A 20,278-nucleotide genomic window follows, 5' to 3' on the forward strand; every position below is an offset into this window, starting at 1 on the left:
AGTTTATTACCCTCCATGCGACAGCATTTAATTGATCTTTCTGTCATTATATGTGAATGGTACAGATAGATGAACATATATAGGTGAAGAGAATAGAAATAATTTGAACATCTTGTTATCACAGCGTAGAGGACAGTTTTTCGAAGCTCAAATATCTACATACAAGGTTTTCCTGGTTGTACAAATGATATGAGACTCACAGTTGAGTGGGGCGTGGTTTCAGCACATTCATCGTGCGCGCCCACAGTATTTGAGAGCGGAGAGAATGGATTGATTTTTTTTCAAAATTTGGCAGTGTTGTTAATGCTCTTCCTTATGAAATGTGTCAAGACCTTCATTTATGTTCATTTATCGTTACATGATTTTGCATATTGCATATACCTGATGATGTCAGGCAATACACTGATGTGCCACAGCACTGAAGTTGGGAGTCACTGGTTTCGAAAATTGTCCATTTCAAACAAATTATAGCGCTTAACTGGAACTACCCCCCCCCCACACACACACAAACAGTTATTTAGTAAAGAGGGCATATATTTATATTACATAATGTTATCATTTATGCTGCCCAGACAACTCATCACAAGCAGAAAACAAGCAGTATGAGTTTTCACTTGAAAGACTGTACATGTCTCAGATGTATGTGCTGTTTGAATTAACACCATAGATTAATTGGACTCAACAGCAACGCAAGTCTATTATGTCCATCTATGCACAATATGAGCCACTTATATTGAGTCCACAGGCTCCTCTTACCATCTCCAATGAGCACCAGTGAGCTCTGTGCTTTGCCGCCGCCATCTATAATCTGGCAGGTGTATGTCCCCTCATTCTCTTCAGCAAAGTGGTCCATGATCAACTCAATGACGCCCGTAAACACATCATGGCCCATCTTGATGGACTGCAAAGAGAGTGATTGAAACAATAAAGCTGCTTTATACGCCACATCTGACATAATGTAATTCTCTTGTGGAATTATTTTAGGACTCGTTCTCGGAGATCTTTTTTATTTATCATCCAGACAAAATGCAGCCTATTGAATCACCCGTATAGTGCATTGTCCAGAGCAAACTTATTTCATATCTTTTTTAAACTATTGCTGTAAACTAAAACTGTGGCTTACATCAGCTCCAGACATTTCCTTGTCGTTAACAAAGAATTTGTAGGTGACGTTGGGGGAAATCTCTTCAGCCTGCAGCCAGAACCTCATTTTGCCTTGTTCCAAAATTTTATAGGCCAACTCTGACTTCAGTGGGATGACTAGACAAAAGGACAACAGTTAAAAGCGGGGTGGCGTGGAAGCAGCCTTTCATTCTCTCTTTGGCATTTTGGCACCCGAGGACAGCGTCGCTCAGCATTCATAGGAGAGTAGAGGGGAGGTGAGTCAGAAGAGGCGCAGCAGTGAATTGTGGTTATAGTGGTGATGCAAAAGCAGGTAATGTGTGTTTCGATCCAACAAAAGAATTGCTTCAGAACTAAGGCATAAACGCAGAGAAGTGGTGGAGGACAGGCAAAAACCAAAGGATAAGTTATTAAAAGAGATGTATTTTTTTTTTTAAATGAGGGATTCAGCCAAAGGTACCTACTTGGGTGTCTGACGTCATAGCTGTGTTTCACAAGCTTTTTCATTTCTGGAAAAAGAAAGACATTACTCGTACCATAATCCTTGCCGTGGTCTAAAACTCAACAAAATAAACAGTAATCTACCAATTTGTCTATTTCTGTAAATATGGGCTTTGGTGTTTGGACACTCCATGATGAGCACTGAAGTCCAGTAACAGCACACCATTCAGGTTCAGGTTGGGGGGTGTATTCCTGCCAATCACACACTTGAGGGTCTCACTCTCATTGCCCACACTGAGCACATTGCCCAGCAGAACGATGGAGTCCCTGGGGCCAGCGCTCTACAGCACACCTGCCAAGGACTCCAAAAAGGTTGGGCACTTTGAACTGCTGTTTGGTACAAAGGCATAAATAAGAGTCAGGACTCATCCCCCCACCCGAAGGCGGCTTGAGGCTCATCCACCGAGGTGAACTCCAACATACAGGTGCCAAGCCAGGCCGCACTAAGTATGCCCACACCTGCTCAGTGCCTCTCACCTTGGCAACTCCGGAGTGGAAGAGTGTCCAAGCCCTCTTGAGAGGACTGTTACCAGAGCCCAAGCTGTGTGTGGGAAGGCAAGTCTAATGATATCTATTTGGAACTTCTCTGCCTCACGCACCAGCTCAGGTTCCTTGCCTGCCAGTGAGGTGACATTCCATTCCCTTCCCTACAGCTAGTTTTCATCGCCGAGGATCGGACTGAGCAGGCATAATTTTTAGATCGACTTTCTGTCAGCAAATAAGCTTCACCAGGCGAATCTCCAAAACATTCCTTTTGCTGCTCCTCCGGCTTGGCAGAGACTGGTCTACCAAATTGGCAAATATGCACAGCCAACCTTGTGCTGATACAAAAATCGGGATCTGACCGGCATTTGTGCCATGCCGCAGATGCTCTGTCTATTAAAATTGATTTGGCTATCATGAGAAACGTGGCATGAGAGTATTTATTGCAGAGTGAAGTATGAGAAAGAATTGCAATTGGAAAACTCGTTTTGAACAAACTACATTGCGAGTAAATATGGCAGGCTCTTGAATTATCTAGTGTAGAAGTGCAATGTAATTTAAATCTGAGATGAAGAAATGACCTCATTTAGGGAATGAGAGCTCATTTTTGTATGGGGTTTGACAAAGGATAATACAAAAACACAACGTACCATCAGAGCTGATTGAAACGCTAGAGGAAACACCATCTGTGTTGGTGACAGAGACAGAGAAGATCCCAAATTCTTCTTTATCTGCATTCTTAAAGATCAGCTGGCTTCTGTGCAGTAAGGCATTCGTGAGATATAGGCAATTAAAAGACTGACAGATGAGTAACAGGTCTCAAAACGTGGTTGTGTGACCTTACTTGTTGCCTTCAGTCTTAATCTCAACTCCTTTGGAGAAATCTGTGATTTCTTCGTAATCTTTCTTCCAGACGAACTGAGAGTCTGCATTCATTTGGCACGACTCAAACATGAAAACAATGTCACCCGTCCTCTTATCCACACAGCAGGACACCTCCTGGGAGCCTACATCACACACAAAGAAAACACAACCATCATCGGGAATAGTTTGAGTGCGCTGCCCTTATCTGACAGCACCACAACACATGCTTACATTTTAATGGGGTTTTGCTTTCAATGTGTTGATTTTTAGTTGTTGTTGTTGTTCTGAAATATAAGCAAGCCCAAAGAAAAAGGACTGACGGCTATTTAAAACCTTACCTGGCACAGCCTTGGCAGTGACAGGGTCGGAGTTCATTGAGGCCGTGCCTACACCTGAATCATTGACAGCACGCACCCTAAGGTCATAGGTGCAGCCCTCTTCCAGACCTGTCACCTAGGAAACAAACCAAAAAAAGTGTTGCTGAAAGGTGATGGAAAAATATCCTTGGGATGCCTTTTTATTTTTTGAAGACTTTAACACACACACACACACACACACACACACACACACACACACACACACACATGCACACACACGCACACACACATGCACACACACACATACCTTCTTTTTTTTATAATAGGTACGTAACTAAGCATAAGGAGGCATTTAATATGCTGTACAGTGCCTTATTGCTCTGTGGTGGCTACTCAGTAAGTGGCAGGGGGTGCGGTGAGGGGTGTAAGAGGAGGGTTGGAGGGGAGTCTGTCAGAACCAACATGCAATTCCCAACTTTGTGCACTAGATAGCAGTGTGACACAGGTCTGATCAGTGAGGCACAGTCAATAATCGCAAAAAACGATAAGACATGTAAACCCCGTCACCCTTGTGAACAAACCGATTAGAAAATGGAAGGATGGAAGGATGCACGTATCAAGACTGTAAGAGAAGCAACCATAATATTTCATGACAAGCATTGGCATCCAGTTCATTACTATCATAGACCGAGTAGAAATAATATCAAATAAATATTATTGAAAACATATTATAAGAACATGATTGTTACTTCCGAAGGAAGGTCCAAAAAGTCCCCTCCGTGAGTCGTCACCTTACCGTGGTGGAGGGGTTTGTGTGTCCCAATGATCCTAGAAGCTAAGTTGTCTGGGGCTTTATGCCCCTGGCAGGGTCACCCATGGCAAACAGGTTCTAGGTGAGGGGCCAGACAAAGCACGGCTCAAAAGACCCCAATGACGACAAAAATAAATGGATCTAGGTTTCCCTTGCCCGGACGCGGGTCACCGGGGCCCCCCTCTGGAGCCAGGCCTGGAGGTGGGGCTCGTTGGCAGGCGCCTGGTGGCCGGGCTTACACCCATGGGGCCCGGCCGGGCACAGCCCGAAGAGGCAACGTGGGTCCCCCTTCCCATGGGCTCACCACCCATGAGAGGGGCCAAAGGGGTCGGGTGCAATGCGAGCTGGGCGGCAGCCAAAGGCGGGGACCCTGGCGGTCCGATCCTCGGCTGCAGAAGCTAGCTCTTGGGACATGGAATGTCACCTCTCTGGCAGGGAAGGAGCCCGAGCTGGTGTGTGAGGCAGAGAATTTCCGACTGGATATAGTCGGACTTGCCTCCACACACAGCCTGGGTTCTGGTACCAGTTCTCTCGAGAGGGGTTGGACTCTCTTCCACTCTGGAGTTGCTCACGGTGAGAGGCGCAGAGCAGGTGTGGGCATACTCATTGCCCCCCGGCTCAGTGCCTGTACATTGGGGTTCACACCGGTAGACGAGAGGGTTGCCTCCCTCCGCCTTCGGGTGGGTGGACGGGTCCTGACTGTTGTTTGTGCATATGCACCAAACAGCAGCTCAGCATACCCACCCTTTTTGGAGTCCTTGGAGGGTGTGCTGGAGAGTACTCCTGCTGGGGACTCCATTGTTCTGCTGGGGGACTTCAATGCTCACGTGGGCAATGACAGTGATACCTGGAGGGGCGTGATTGGGAGGAACGGCCCCCCCGATCAAAACCCGAGTGGTGTTTTGTTATTGGACTTCTGTGCTCGCCACGGATTGTCCATAACGAACACCTTGTTCAAACATAAGGGTGTCCATATGTGCACTTGGCACCAGGACACCCTAGGCCGCAGTTCGATGATCGACTTTGTAGTTGTATCATCGGATTTGCGGCCGCATGTTCTGGACACTCGGGTGAAGAGAGGGGCGGAGCTGTCAACTGATCACCACCTGGTGGTGAGTAGGCTCCGATGGTGGGGGAAGATGCCGGTCCGTCCTGGCAGACCCAAACGTATAGTGAGGGTTTGTTGGGAGCGTCTGGCGGAATCCCCTGTCAGAAGGAGTTTCAACTCCCACCTCCGACAGAGCTTTTCCCATGTTCCGGGGGAGACGGGGGACATTGAGTCCGAGTGGACCATGTTCCGTGCCTCTATTGTTGAGGCGGCCAATCTGAGTTGTGGCCGTAAGGTGGTTGGTGCCTGTCGTGGCGGCAATCCTCGTACTCGCTGGTGGACACCAGCAGTAAGGGATGCCGTCAAGCTGAAGAAGGAGTCCTATCGAGCCTTTATGGCCTGTGGGACCCCAGAGGCAGCTGACGGGTATCGGCTGGCCAAGCGGACCGCGGCTTCGGTGGTCGCCGAGGCAAAAACCCGAGCGTGGGAAGAGTTCGGTGAGGCCATGGAAGCCGACTTCCGGACGGCTTCGAGGAAATTCTGGTCCACCATCCGACGTCTCAGGAGGGGGAAGCAGTGCACCACTAACACTGTGTACAGTGGGGATGGGGCGCTGCTGACTTCGACTCGGGACGTTGTGAACCGGTGGGCAGAGTACTTCGAAGACCTCCTCAACTCCACCAACACGCCTTCCTTTGAGGAAGCAGAGCCTGGGGACTCTGAGGTGGGCTCTCCTATCTCTGTGGTTGAAGTCACCGATGTGGTTAAAAAGCTCCTCGGTGGCAAGGCCCCGGGGGTGGATGAGATCCGCCCGGAGTTCCTCAAGGCTCTGGATGTTGTGGGGCTGTCCTGGTTGACACGCCTCTGCAACATCGCGTGGTCAACGGGGAGAGTGCCTCTGGATTGGCAGACCGGGGTGGTAGTCCCTCTTTTTAAAAAGGGGGACCGGAGGGTGTGTTCCAACTACAGAGGGATCACACTCCTCAGCCTCCCTGGCAAGGTCTATTCAGGGGTGCTGGAGAGGAGGGTCCGTCAGGAAGTCGAGCCTCAGATTGAGGAGGAGCAGTGTGGTTTTCGTCCCGGCCGTGGAACAGTGGACCAGCTCTACACCCTTAGCAGGGTCCTTGAGGGTATGTGGGAATTCGCCCAACCAGTCTACATGTGTTTTGTGGACTTGGAGAAGGCGTTTGACCGTGTCCCTCGGGGAGTTCTGTGGGGGGTGCTTCGTGGGTATGGGGTACCGAACCCCCTGATACGGGCTGTTCGGTCACTATACCACCGATGTCAGAGTTTGGTTCGCATTGCCGGCAGTAAGTCGGAATCGTTTCCAGTGAGGGTAGGACTCCGCCAAGGCTGCCCTTTGTCGCCGATTCTGTTCATAACCTTTATGGACAGAATTTCTAGGCGCAGCCGAAGCGTTGAGGGGGTCCGTTTTGGGGGCCTCAGTATTACATCCCTGCTTTTTGCAGATGATGTGGTGCTGTTGGCTCCTTCAAACGGGGCTCTCCAACTCTCACTGGAGCGTTTCGCAGCCGAGTGTGAAGCGGTTGGGATGAAAATCAGCACCTCCAAATCTGAAACCATGGTCCTCAGTCGGAAAAGGGTGGAGTGCCCCCTCCGGGTCGGGGAGGAGATCTTACCCCAAGTGGAGGAGTTCAAGTATCTTGGGGTCTTGTTCACGAGTGGGGGTAGGAGGGAGCGGGAGATCGACAGGCGGATCGGTGCAGCGTCTGCTGTGATGCGGACGTTGTATCGGTCTGTCGTGGTGAAGAAGGAGCTGAGCCAAAGGGCGAAGCTCTCAATTTACCGGTCGATCTACGTCCCAACCCTCACCTATGGTCACGAGCTATGGGTCGTGACCGAAAGAACGAGATCCCGGATACAAGCGGCTGAAATGAGTTTTCTCCGCAGGGTGTCCGGGCTCTCCCTTAGAGATAAGGTGAGAAGCTCAGTCATCCGGGAGAGGCTCAGAGTCGAGCCGCTTCTCCTCCACATCGAGAGGAGCCAGATGAGGTGGCTTGGGCATCTGATTCGGATGCCTCCTGAGCGCCTCCCCGGTGAGGTGTTCCGGTCATGTCCCACCGGGAGGAGACCCCGAGGAAGACCCAGGACACGCTGGAGAGACTATGTCACCCAGCTTGCCTGGGAACGACTCGGGATCCCCCGGGGAGAGCTGGAAGAAGTAGCTAGGGAGAGGGAAGTCTGGGCTTCCCTGCTAAAGCTGTTGCCCCCGCGACCCGGCCCCGGATAAGCGGTAGATGATGGATGGATGGATGGATGGTCCAAAAAGTAACAATATAAAGCACATTACAAGATCCTTACCTTAAGGAAGCATTGATTGGTGGCCTTTTCGTTGGCTGTATTCCATTTATTAGTGCCCTTCTTAGCATACTCCACATGATAACCAGTGATTGGTCCAGAACCGATGTAGACCGGTTTTTGCCATTCAAGCACCACAGAATCGTCTCTCGCCTCACAAAAAGTCAGATCATAAGCAGGACCTGTAGCACAGCACACAGGATCAAGATTTAAACAACAACAAAAATCATCACAGACACTTTATTTGCTTATGCTGTCTACATTTCAAAGTAGAACAACAAACACCGCAGCTAACCTGGCTCAGGCATTGTCCAGGCTTCACAAGTGTAGTCGGCTGAGTGTTTGGATGCTGGTCCCAGGCCAATAAGATTGGCCGCATACACTTGGAACTGATACACTGTGCCTTCTGTCAAACCCTCCACCTGTCAGTGAATGCAGTGCCATTGCCACGACAGTCAAAGATTTTTCTTATCCTCTAAGATGGGAAAGCCACTCTCAACCCTCAAACAGAGAGAGTCAGCCCCAAAGGTATTACAATTTGCATGCAAATTAACAGTTTCTTGCTATTAGTAAGGAAAAAGGAGGGTTTGGGGGGTTGTTTTTTTTTTTTACTCATCTAATTTTATATACATTACTTTGAAAAGTCTTTCAGCAATAGGTGGAATATTGATCTCCCTCCACATTTCTGTTCCACTGCATCTCTTATCCACGTAATATTCCTTAATAGGTGATCCTCCAGAGTGAAGGGGCTTCTTCCAGTTCAAGACCATTGAATGTCCGTCGCAGTCCACCAGAGCAATCTTATAAGGAGCAGAAGGCGTGGCTAGGCAAAAGATTCAATCGTGAATTCTAAAATGTCTAGAAATAACAAAAGGGAAGAATGAACTGCACCTTCATTTCGAAATGAAGAAATACTTACTGAGAGCAGCCTTGACAGTTAGAGGCGCAGACTCCTGGGACTCCTCGCTGAGGCCAATCTCATTGATAGCCTGTACACGGAACACGTAGGTTTCTCCTGTTGTAAGACCGCTAACCACAAACCTGTCACAACAACATCACATGGGTTTCCCCACAGAATCTGATCAAAACTAAACAACTGTGAGAAATGCAAAAACAGTGGTCTGCCTGAGACTTCAAACATACTTAGTGCTCTTGTGCGGTTTGTGGTTGGCTGAGGTCCAGTCTTTGGACCCCTTCACACACTGGTCAATGTAGTAGCCAATCAGACTGTTGGGTTCTTTTGGAGGAGTCCACTGGATGAGGACGGTGGTGTCGGTTTCCCGAGTTGCAATCACCTGGCCGGGAGCTGAAGGCACACCTGAGTCCAAAGAATTAAAGACATCATCATATCGACGAACGAAAAAGAATGACATTTTAAGATGAACACAAATAACGACCTTTAAGTTCTTTGGTTTCAATAGGCCGACTTGGTTCTGACGGCTCACTGGTTCCATACATGTTTGCGGAAAGGACTCTGAATTTGTACTGTTTACCCTCCGACAGGTCAAAGACAGCATAGCGAGGCGAGCGAATTGGGACCGCAGTGTTCACGCGCTGCCACGCATCGCTGTCTGCCATGGTCTGCGGTGAAAAGAGATGATGCAAAGATGCTCTATTGGATAGTTGCTTTCTGTCAATGCAATGCAATCATCATGTTTTTGAGGAGCATCGGACATTAGACAGCATAAGTTAGCAATGGTCAACGGTCAGGTAAGTTTGTCGTCAATAGAAAACAAATGACTCTCTCACCTTTTCTATGTAGTACCACATGGGAGCCTTGCTGGACTTTGCTGGAGCTTTCCAACTCAGAACAACGTAAGTCCTGTCAGTTTCCGATGCACAGACCCCTGATGGAGAACCTGGAGGTTTTCCTTCAGCTGTACACACACATACAGGATGTAAGTGCACACAAATTCACTCCCAGCAATGTACAAGACGGAATTATACAGCAAGTTAATGAACACACCTTCTTCTTCATCGTGGTAAGAGACAACATCCAGCTTCCCTCCAAGTTTTTTAGCTTAATGGAATAGGAAAAAAAACATGACTATCATTTCAGCATTTGCAAACTAATGCCTGATTTTTTTTATATCAATCTTAGTAATATATGGACACATGTACAAGTAGCGGTATAACACTTTGTTGTATTATATTTCTCAGATTACTTTCCACATGTACGGCAAAATCATTATACATGTATTTGTAACTGTAAAATCATATAAACGACTGAGAACATATATTTTGTTCTTCAGACTTTCATCATTTTAGATTATTTGTATATTTGTCAAACTGTTTTTTTTGGTTGTTGTTTTTTTTAACTAGAAATTGATCCTCTGATCATGGTCAATCAAGTCTCCCATGTGACATTATTCTTAGCATTTCCAGTGCCACTTACTGTACAGCCTTTCAAATTCAGTTGGGTCCAGTGCAGTGATGGGCTCAGACATGCGAGAAGGTTTGCTTATTCCTTTGGCGTTGACGGCTCGGACCCGGAAGCAGTACGAATGTCCTTCAAACAGGCCGGCCACTGGATATTTACAGATCTTAAAGGGCTGATCGTTGCATTGATTCCAGTTTTCAGTGCCGACCTCACTTCTGAAAAGGTGAATGTAAAAAAAAAAAAAAAAAAAACTAACTTGAATTATAATGAAACAGAACAATAGAGGAATAAATGTGGCCATACTTGTCCACAAAGTATCCCAGGATTGGATCCTCTGTCGTCATATTGGGAGGCTTCCATGACACGATGACATAGTCTCTGTTGGCATCGTGAATGTTTATGTCCATTGGAGCACCAGGTGCACCAGAAACTGGGGGAGGACCATCTACACAGCAAGCGATAAGGGGACATTGATTTCATCATTGTTTGTATGCATGCTTTAGTAACAACAGTAAACACCGGGCAACTGGGATTCGAAAATTCTACTCTTTTGAAGAGATTTCATTCAGTCTGGTCTTGTTCTTCTGGAACAAATGCATCCAAACATGCCGCTAGGGTATTGCTTTGTGCAATCGGAATAGAAAAAGGGCCTTTCCAAGCGTCAAATTAGCATCAAATGATATTGATAAAGAATTCCTGAGTTCGCCATTCCTCACCTGCAACAGAGACAAATGCACTGTGTTCTGCAATGCCTCCTTTCGTCACCATGCGCAGTGTATACAAGCCTTCGTCTTCTTTGTAGAGGTGAGGAAGAGTCAAGGTGCTGACTCCTCGCCCCGTTTCAATTTTGACCCATTTCGAATCAAACAAACGAGTGCCTGGAAAGGAGACACGCCGAAAGTAATCCAATCAAGTAAAGCAGCAAACTTTAAAAAAAATAAATAAAAATTAAACAACACGGAATAGTAACCAATTACCATCTCTGTACCACTGTGCCTCAGGTTGCAGGTTGGCCAGGTTGGGTTCAAGGGTCATACTGGCAGTTAGAGTAGCAGAATCTCCTTCAGAAGCAAACACTGGGCCAAACTTATCCGTAAAAGTAATGTGGATTTTAGTGAATTGGATTTTTGGAAGCACTGAAACTGCGAGACAAAAGTTAGTTGAAATAAAACAAAGTTTTCTCCAGCCCATACAAAGAAAAAAAATCATCATCCACTGCCATAACAACTTCCTATGAGCTAATTGTGACACATACCATAAGGCATCCATCCATATGGACAAAACTCTTCTTTCTTGTATCCTACATAAGTTTAAAAAAAACAAAACGTTTTTTTTTTTAATTCAAGTTATGGTTCATTCACCCATCTGCTAGAACTGCATAAATTCAAAAGGTAACATTTAATTGATTCCTCACAATTTTTTCAACATTTTGTGGGCTCGAGTAAAAGTAACCAAAACCCAAACCGTAATCAGCAATACGGTTGTGTGAGTGAGTCAGGACTTGACAAACAGGAGTGACACAAATCAGGCCAGCCTAAACGCCGCTCATATAATGCTGGTTGACTTACTCTTGACAATAACAGAAGCCTGACTTCTTGCTTGTCCATGGATGTTACCAGCCATAACTGTGTACATGGCTGTATCATCAGTTGAACATCTGCAACAAAATCAAAAACAAACAATAACAACAACATAAATAAAACCACATGACAATCAGTGTTACACTTGTATAAAACAAACTTGGAATGTGAACTTAACCTAAGCAGATCATGACTTAATGACTTTCTCCTATTATGCTCTACCATTAGATTTCCAACCCAGGCAGTAAGTTAAAACCTGCATATTCTCAACCAGATTACTGACGCCACTGGCAGAGGCCGGGCGAATGTATTGCCCAGCAACTCTGGATAAGTGTGTGCATGTTGAACATGTGCTCCAGTTCTAGTGTGACAGTGGCCTGAAGCAGACAGGAGGGTCATTGTGATTTAGCGATTATATCATAGCAGTGGCGGCCTTAGTGCAGAGGTACCGGGTTCAATTCCAGCTTTGGCCTCCTGTGTAGAGTTTGCATGTTCTCCCCAGGCCTGCGTAGGTTTTCTCCGGGTGCTCCAGTTTCCTCCCACATTCCAAAAACATGCATGGCAGGCTGATTGAACACTCTAAATTCTCCCTAGGTGTGAGTGTGAGCGCTGGTGGTTGTTCGTCTCTGTGTGCCCTGCGATTGGCTGGCAACCAGTTCAGGGTGTCCGAAGACAGCTGGGATAGGCTCCAGCACCCCAGCGACCCTTGTGAGTATACGCGGATCGGAAAATGAATGAATAATAGCAGTGTCATGTTGGGGCTCTGCACGCTGCCATGATGCTAATTATTATGGCCACGCTTTGATATTTTATAGTTAACCTCGCCCAAAAAATAATAAAATCAATTATGGCTACCTTTACAGTTCATATGAATATTTTTCCTACAAAGGGGTGCCAGCGAGAATGTCATTGATCTGCTCCAAGTGTGTGATCATCTGTGCTAAACTGTGCAATTGAAAGAAGCATCTGAAGGTGATTCGACCGAAGGAATCTTTGAGGATCAAGTAACACTGAGGTCAGCACTTGAACAGCTGAGCTTCCCTTGAGGGGAGGGCGCAAATACATTAATCCTCCCTCGACCAAACTAGGCGTGATGCACCCAGCACGCAACATAATTGAACAGCCTTAATGGACATCGGAATCCGGTCATTATGAGGTATGGCCCAGAGGTGTTCAGGTGTTCATATGCTTTCTACTATACCCACTCAACTCTTACCAGTTCGTCAAACCAAGTGATGGCATCGTCCTTATTTAATGTACCTTGTAATTTCCAGTGAGTGGACTCCTCCTTTTGCTTCGACTAGATACTTTCCAGAGGACATGTCGAGGATCATACCATCTTTATACCTATAAGTCAAAAGAATGGGAGAACATGCTCACTTTATCGTGATTTTAGATGAGGACTCCAGATTTATTTTTTTTCACCTCACCATTTCACAATAGGCAGTGGATAGCCTTCCACAGTACAAAAAAGGTTGATTGGAGTGTTTTCAAAGACGGTGTGAGACCTGAGTCGGACCAGGAAGGATGGCCCCCTGATCATCGGCTCTTCTCGCACGTACTTCTGCGGCATCTTCATATTCAACTAAATAGAAAATCAAGCATGCCCATAAGTACTGAGCACAACATACTGTAATGTTTTTTATTTATTTATTTGTTTATTTTGTATTACAGATTTGAAATCATTTTAAAAACAGGAAGTGAGAGAATTCTTACCACTTCCTGGATGTGGGCTCGTGTTTTATATTCATATCTATCCACCGTCTCCTCTGAGCTACACAACAGACACAAAGTGAAACCACTTCAGAACAGATTTACCATTTATTTTTTGCAACCTTAAATGGGTTCCCTAAAGCTGTCAATTGCAAAATATCGCACCTAGCTGAACAGCCTACTAAAATATGCATTTTATATTGCATTGGTAGACCTTTCATATTAATATTTTGAGAAAAAAATTAAATGAAATTAAAAATAGATTTGAATGTGAGAACATTAGCTCTATGTGAGGAGCGAGCACAACAAAGAAAATCACCATTTGACAGCTTTGAGCACTGACATGCTGCTTGGGGGCAAGAGATTTTAGAAAGAGAGAGAGAGAGAAAGAGAGAGGTGAGGAGCAAGAGAAAGACTTTTTTTCAGAGTGAAGTGAAGTGAAACACAGGACACTAAACAGAGTTTCAAGGCACAGGGAATTCATGTGAGCGAATCAAAGAGCTCAAAGCAACACTTGATCTCCTTTTCTTCTTAATACAGGCTGTCAGGATGGACAAAACTATTTCCTCCCCAAAAAAGTGGGCTTACGGCTACAGTGTTTAGCACGACAAGTGCAAACTATTCAATCTATGCTTGACGTAGCCGTGGAAACCGCATTTAAGTGAATTTCTGTGGTCTTTAGCTGTATGGCTTCATTTTCTGGTAAAGCTTCCATCTGTAAAAGCACGACTATTAGTGAGAACACTATCAGCATCATTCAAATCGTGAACAACTTTCATGCAAATTAGCATTCCAACCTGTAATTATCCTGTACCTGCTGTATTCTTTAACCACATACTGGCTCTGTTTATGGTGATAGTCATAGTTGTAATTCCCGTGCTTGATCAACCCCCACATGATGACACGGCGGATCGTGACCTGTTGGCAACACACAAACGATTATCCTCACAGTCTAGCCTAAAAAAAATTCAGCCTGACCCAACCCGGCCCGCGGGTATTAAAGCCCGACCCAGCCCGAACCCGACCAATTAATTTGATTTGCAGGTCCGAGCCTGAAGCAAACCCGAAATTTCATATTTTATTTGTGAGGATTCGGGAGGAGGAGGGGTGATTTATGATAACAAATTAAAGCCTGTCTTTTGTAACAAAATCTAAGTTATGCAAGACTGTAAAAACATTAACATCATTTATATTTCTGTTTCTGCAGAGAGTACATTAACCAACAATTTTCCATCATTGACGACTTTTTTTTAAGAGTTGACGGGAAAAATTTTGGGGTTCGTTGTTATTCGTTCGTTCGTCGTTCGTTCGTTGTTTCTTGTTCGTTTGTGAACCATGAAAAACGAACCGCGAATAGTGAACCGTGAAAAACGAACCAGGGAAAACAAACCGCGAATAGTGAACCGCGAAAAAACGAACCGCAAATAGTGAACCGCAAAAAACGAACCGTGAATATTGAACCGCGAATAGTGAACCGCGAAAAACAAACCTTAGCATTTATGAACTGTGAATATCAATTTTGTTCCAATAATCAATAGGATCATTTTGTAACTACGGGCAAATGATAACGTGCCATATTTCACGTGTATTTCTTGCATCATGCAGACACAGTGACACTGCATGATGACTATGACTTAAGTGAACCATGTATTATGCTGACACTTGAACTGATTCTGATCTCTCAAACCTCTTCAATGCTCCTCAGGATATACTACTCTTGGAAATACATCTGGCCCTGTTTCCACATCTCTGAAATGTCCAACCCAGCTTGGAGACACCATTCATTCACCCATCTCGATGTAAAAGAGTCTAGCGTTACTCAATCCTGTCAATCAAGTACGCAGATTAATCATCGCAACCCTTCACCTCAAAATCCAATATGAGGGGAGTACTTGATGGCAACAAACTATCGAGTCAATACACATGACAACTTTGTTTGATTTGGTATGCCTTATTTATTCACTTCACTGTTCAGTGTTTGATAAAACAACAAATAAGACTATCCTGTTGGCGCTTTGAAATTGAAGTCAACTGAAAGGAAATTTCTCATGTCAGTGCATTGACACTGGCCAACACTGTAAAAGTACAACTGTCCAGTATGACACCTGAGCCTCTATCCCTGTAACTGTAAACCTCAACAATGCTCAGCTAAAACTGTACAAACATGTGATAGTCCTCCACTAGATGAAACAGCATATATCCAATGTTTAAGATGCTTTAACAAAATCCATTAGGTTCAAATGGTATTACGGTATTTTTAAGATCTGAAACAATGTGTACACGATAGAAAAATTCCAGGATGTTCACACTTGCTTCCCTCCAATTTGGAAGACTAATATATTACATTATTAAAAACAAGATATTAAGATGAGAAAGACAAAAAAAAGGTTTCGAACGTTTTGACAAAGCTTTTCTCACCCCTTGTGATTTCCTTAGCAGCGACTTCAGTTGTCAGTCAAAATCCACAGGGGAGCCTAAACCCTGTCCCAGACGAAGTAAGCCACCAGCGTCTCCAACGGACCCCCACCTGCCTCTCCCCAAGGCCTTAAATGGAGAGAGAGGTACCTATATATAACCAGGATCCTTCAAGACTCAGAGCTATTCTAACCATTCGTTGTATTGATTATCACATTTTGTTAACATTTGTGGCATGTGAGTTTAAGAGCCTGTGATAAATGGCCGACACACTCACCAAAGCTGGCCTGCACGTTGTGGACAATCCGAGAGATGCTGTTTAGGAATTTTCAATGAAATGTTATTTTTCTAAAAACATGATCCAAGCTACATTTTGAACCGCATCATACAGTTTACTGGATCCGTAAGAAAAAAAAACAACATTGAATTAGGATTTTTTAACAAACAAAAAAAAGGTAATATTACAAGAAAAATAATTATTTTTATGAGCAAAATTATCTATTTTTAAAATAAAGTCAGGCAATGTTATTAGAAATGTAAAAACACTAAGTTAGAAGGTCAAACAAAGTCAACAAAGACTGCAGACACAAAAGGGTTTAAATCAACAATGTGATGAGTTTTAAGTTTCGCCAACAATAAAACTGTTTTATTTGTAATGAGCAATTAAATCCTTTCATGCACTTCATATTAATTAAATATAATTGCATTACCTTAGTTAAACAATCCTTTCATCAGTCCAGAGCTACATGCAGGCAGTCATATGTTGCTAGGTGACTTTTTTTCTTTTAAAATGATGCTTTTTTTTGGGGTTTGTTTCTTGCAGTATACTACGACTTTCGTCTCTATTACTATTTTTATTTCATTATTGTATGTTTTTTCTGGATGATTTGGCCTTATTGTTTCTTTCTCCTGGAATTTTGAAAAATCGAAAGAAAAAAAAAACATTATGAGTTCTACAAACAAGAAGAGTCCAGTTGTTACGACCTGGCTGACTGAGAATCTAAAGTACACAGTCGTAATGTGACATGTACAAATGACTCAGTCGATTTTGGCATTAGTCTAATGTGATATTAGTGTCAGCCTGGATCTTCCTCTCCACATTTTAACAAGTACTGGTATGTCTTAAGACAACATGTTGCATGCCAAACTTCAGCCAGTGCTTATTTATAAAACAAGCTATAGTTACAACTTGGCCTACACCTGACATGGCGGTCACATGAGGCTAAAATGACTCATCGCTAATTAAATATTCTCCACATTTTTTTTTAAACTTAGTCAGAAAATACAGTAAAATATCCTCAAAAAGGTAACAAGCGCTTGCTACAAACGGTTAGCACCTGAAGTGAGTTAAAAAGAGCTCCCTGTTGGCCAGAAGCTAGAACTGTGACAACACATCCCAGTTCTATTTTTAACACATTATGACAAGTTGGTCAGTCAAAGCTCTATGGTAGCTAAGTGCTGGTAATTTTCAGCTAGTCCCCTGTGACATATTGGAGCTAAGTGAATGATTGTCACTTTCTGTTCTCCAGACAAGTTTAATTTTGCACATTAGATCATAATGACTCATTAATTTAATAAGAGCCCCATGGCAATTCATACATGTAATCAAGCCTGTCCGATAAACATGGATTTGTGAAAGAGACAATGTATAAAAGGGAGCCATAATTTACATTCAGGTGACTGTACATTTAGCTATTGTGTATTATACTGCATGTTTAATAACAAGTGAATTCCACTTTGCAGTGTCAAACCTGCATTATATTTAATGAAAATGTTTTTTAAAATTTAATAATTTTTATGACAACGAGTGGGGTGAGTGGTGAGCTTGTCCGCCTCACAGTTCCAAATTACCGAGCTCGAATCTCAACTCGGGCCTTCCTGCGTGCAATTTGTAAGTTCTCCCCTGCATGTGAAAAGCCGACTTCCTTTTTCCACATTCCTAAATCATGCATACTAGGTGAATTGAAGTCTGGTGTAATTGTTTGTCTACAGTATATTTCCTCCAACTGACATGTGACCAATCACATCTCACCCCTTCCCTTGACCGGAATGATTCTACTACATGATTCCCTATAACTGTGCCAAGGCACATTCATTTATTAACTAAACTGTCAGAAATGTACTGATAGTTTCGTTTAGTTTATTACTTATTTAGTGTCATGCACAATTTAAGATGCCCAGCCCACGTGAGCTTATAAAACACAAAAATAAACAGTAGGCAGAAATTCACAAACATATCAAACAGAATCCCCTTGCATAACATGGTGTATGGTGTAAAGTAGATAAAGCACTATCGTGCATTCTATTTGCGATTTAAAACACATGTTTTTATTTTACTTAAGCAGCTTCCTATAAATAAGAAAACCTGAGAAACGGAAACGTTGAGAGTGGTCTCTTGTGTACATACTGTACTTGTGATTGTGAGTTTTGTTCTTATGTAAAATACGGGCTCGATATATGTTGGGAAAGATATTGTTTAAATGGATTCAGAGGGGCTCTCCACTGTTATGCACTGCTAATTGGACCACTGTAAATTCTATCAATCCATCCATTTTCTTCCGAGCCTATCCAGCTGATTTACACCACTGTAACATATAACCACAAATTTTAAACATGCAAAACGCATCCATGTTGTCTTTGTAAACGCAGAGCTTAGGAATACACCGGCGTAATTAGATAAAGCGCAGCTAATGCTGTATTGTGTCACGTGCATGCATGTATTAAATGTAGTGTCGGTTGCGAACGAGCCGGTACAAATGGCCGGCTATTTGTAGTGACCGATGAGAGCTGGCACCCTCCCTCACGTCATTTTCCTTCTCTCTCTCTTTCTCTCTCTCTCTCTCTCCCTCCCTCTTATATCGTTCTCTCTCTTTCACATGTCTGAAGCGAGGTTTGGCGGTGGCTCAGCCGCCGTGCTCAGAGAGGTAGACCCTTACGTTTCGTAAAAACCTTGTCACCGTCGACGACGGGCGCGAGCCTCTTGCGAGTTTGCGGTCGAATTTTACAATGATTCTTACTGCTTGCTGTGAGCTGACATTGGAAAGAGAAATCGGGTCCCCTTGCCAAAGGCGGGCCTCTGCTGGAGTATGACACCGAAATGTTTCTGACATGTTGATCGACATACAGTGAATACTTTGAGGGGGAAAAGTTATCGGGGCCCTCAGAAATCATCTGATGTTTCCTCCCCAATCTGAAACGAAGTTTGATTTCACCGTGATCCTTGGGTTATGAGGGTTCTTCAGCACCCGGCCTGTTGGGACTAGCAGAGAGCACCCCGCAAGCATCCAGACAAGACTTTTGTCTCAACTATTCCAGCGGAGTTGCCCTGATCAACAACGCATCTTGAAATAATGAATAAAGTTTGTTTACATATTTTGGTCGTTAGCGTAATGGGTGTTTTATTTGCACTTTATTCACGATCGCCAAGAACAGTGGTGTCAAACATACGGCTCGCGGGTCGGAACCGGCCCGCAAGCAGGTGAAAAGACTGCATAAAAGTGAAAAAATGAACAAAAGACACAGAATGAATATGTTTAATAAAGCGCAATTCATGAAATAATAAAAACATATTAAGGTGTTTTTAGCCGAACCCCCCCCCCAACCATGTACAGTCAGGTGTTTTGCCGAAAATAAACGACCATGTACAGTAAGGCGTTTTTAGCCGAAAAAACGACCATGTAAAGTAAGGCGTTTTTAGCCGAAAAAAAGGACCATATATAGTGAGGCGTTTTTAGCCGAAAAAAACCCCGACCATTTATAGAAAGGCGTTTTTAGACGGAAAAAAACCAGACCATCTATAGAAAGGCGTATTTTGCCCAAAAAAACGACCATGTATAGTACGGGGTTTTTAGCCGGAAAAAAAAACGACCATGTATAGTAAGGCGTTTTCACCCCAAAGACACAACCATGTATAAATTAATATAGAAAGGCATTTTTAGCAGAAAAAAACGACCATGTGTAGTAAGGTGTATTTAGTAAAAAATTACCATGTATAGTCAGGCTAAAAACGCCTGACTATACATGATCGTTTATTTTCGGCTAAAAACGCCTTCTGTACATGGTCATTTTTTAGATCGAAGAGTCTAATTTATCTGGTAAGTTTCATGCCCAACACATCTTTGTCTGCACAAGAAATTGGCTTGCGTGTAACTCACGGATGCCTTTCCTCTCAGGTCAACACATCTGTCCCACATTCTTCCCAAGAGCTGACCACTTGGCCGCCCAGCAACAAGCAGACTGCCATCCAACTTGCAACTTTTTCCTCTGCTTTTGTGATTGTCTACTCTGCAAAAGAAATAAAGCTTGATTACAAAGAACACTTCAACTCAACTTCTTTTTTAAACACGTCACCACAAGCGAATTTAAAAAAAAAGAAATTAACAAAATTATTTTCAGTTGTTTTCAAAATATTTTTCTGAATTATTTTTCCTGGATTATTTTTTCAGGCAGAAAAATCTAGGAAAGTGGGTGTGGCCTGGCTGGAATGATGGCTGATGATTCGCTGATAGATAGCTGTGAAAGTGGGTGGAGCATGACAATAACATGCTGTGATTGGTGGAGAGGGGGGTGGTTATGCAAATTAGGTGTTCTCTGATTACAGTGAAACTCCTGTAGAACGAAACCTACAGACGAAAATACCCCCTAATAAAAGAAGTAAAAAGCCATTTCTTTGCCTGATAATTATTGCTATTTGCAGTCAGTAGAGTGCAAAATTTAGTTCACCAA

The 20,278-nt window shown here is 43.9% G+C and overlaps 1 protein-coding gene across 1 annotated transcript in view; it reads right to left on the reverse strand.

Moving 5' to 3' along the window:
• myom2b (myomesin 2b) overlaps positions 1–15,695 on the reverse strand; it is a 41,608-nt gene extending 25,913 nt beyond the window's left edge. Inside the window, exons 1-25 of the mRNA XM_052063455.1 lie at positions 15,557–15,695; positions 13,953–14,056; positions 13,142–13,199; positions 12,856–13,010; positions 12,686–12,772; positions 11,414–11,502; positions 11,101–11,145; positions 10,823–10,987; positions 10,562–10,723; positions 10,149–10,290; positions 9,861–10,060; positions 9,432–9,485; positions 9,215–9,342; positions 8,863–9,046; positions 8,609–8,783; positions 8,385–8,506; positions 8,101–8,288; positions 7,761–7,887; positions 7,469–7,647; positions 3,309–3,423; positions 2,951–3,113; positions 2,757–2,863; positions 1,587–1,631; positions 1,124–1,260; positions 757–901 (exon numbers count right to left, since the gene is read on the reverse strand). Of these exons, the coding sequence (XP_051919415.1) occupies positions 757–901; positions 1,124–1,260; positions 1,587–1,631; positions 2,757–2,863; positions 2,951–3,113; positions 3,309–3,423; positions 7,469–7,647; positions 7,761–7,887; positions 8,101–8,288; positions 8,385–8,506; positions 8,609–8,783; positions 8,863–9,046; positions 9,215–9,342; positions 9,432–9,485; positions 9,861–10,060; positions 10,149–10,290; positions 10,562–10,723; positions 10,823–10,987; positions 11,101–11,145; positions 11,414–11,502; positions 12,686–12,772; positions 12,856–13,010; positions 13,142–13,199; positions 13,953–14,035 (3,055 nt within the window). The 5' untranslated portion in view covers positions 14,036–14,056; positions 15,557–15,695. The remainder of the gene's footprint in view (positions 1–756; positions 902–1,123; positions 1,261–1,586; positions 1,632–2,756; positions 2,864–2,950; positions 3,114–3,308; positions 3,424–7,468; positions 7,648–7,760; positions 7,888–8,100; positions 8,289–8,384; positions 8,507–8,608; positions 8,784–8,862; positions 9,047–9,214; positions 9,343–9,431; positions 9,486–9,860; positions 10,061–10,148; positions 10,291–10,561; positions 10,724–10,822; positions 10,988–11,100; positions 11,146–11,413; positions 11,503–12,685; positions 12,773–12,855; positions 13,011–13,141; positions 13,200–13,952; positions 14,057–15,556) is intronic.
• Between the last annotated feature and the right edge of the window lie 4,583 nt (positions 15,696–20,278).

The sequence above is a fragment of the Hippocampus zosterae genome, chromosome 4 (genome assembly GCF_025434085.1).
Source record: "Hippocampus zosterae strain Florida chromosome 4, ASM2543408v3, whole genome shotgun sequence".
In the NCBI taxonomy this organism is placed as follows: domain Eukaryota; kingdom Metazoa; phylum Chordata; class Actinopteri; order Syngnathiformes; family Syngnathidae; genus Hippocampus; species Hippocampus zosterae.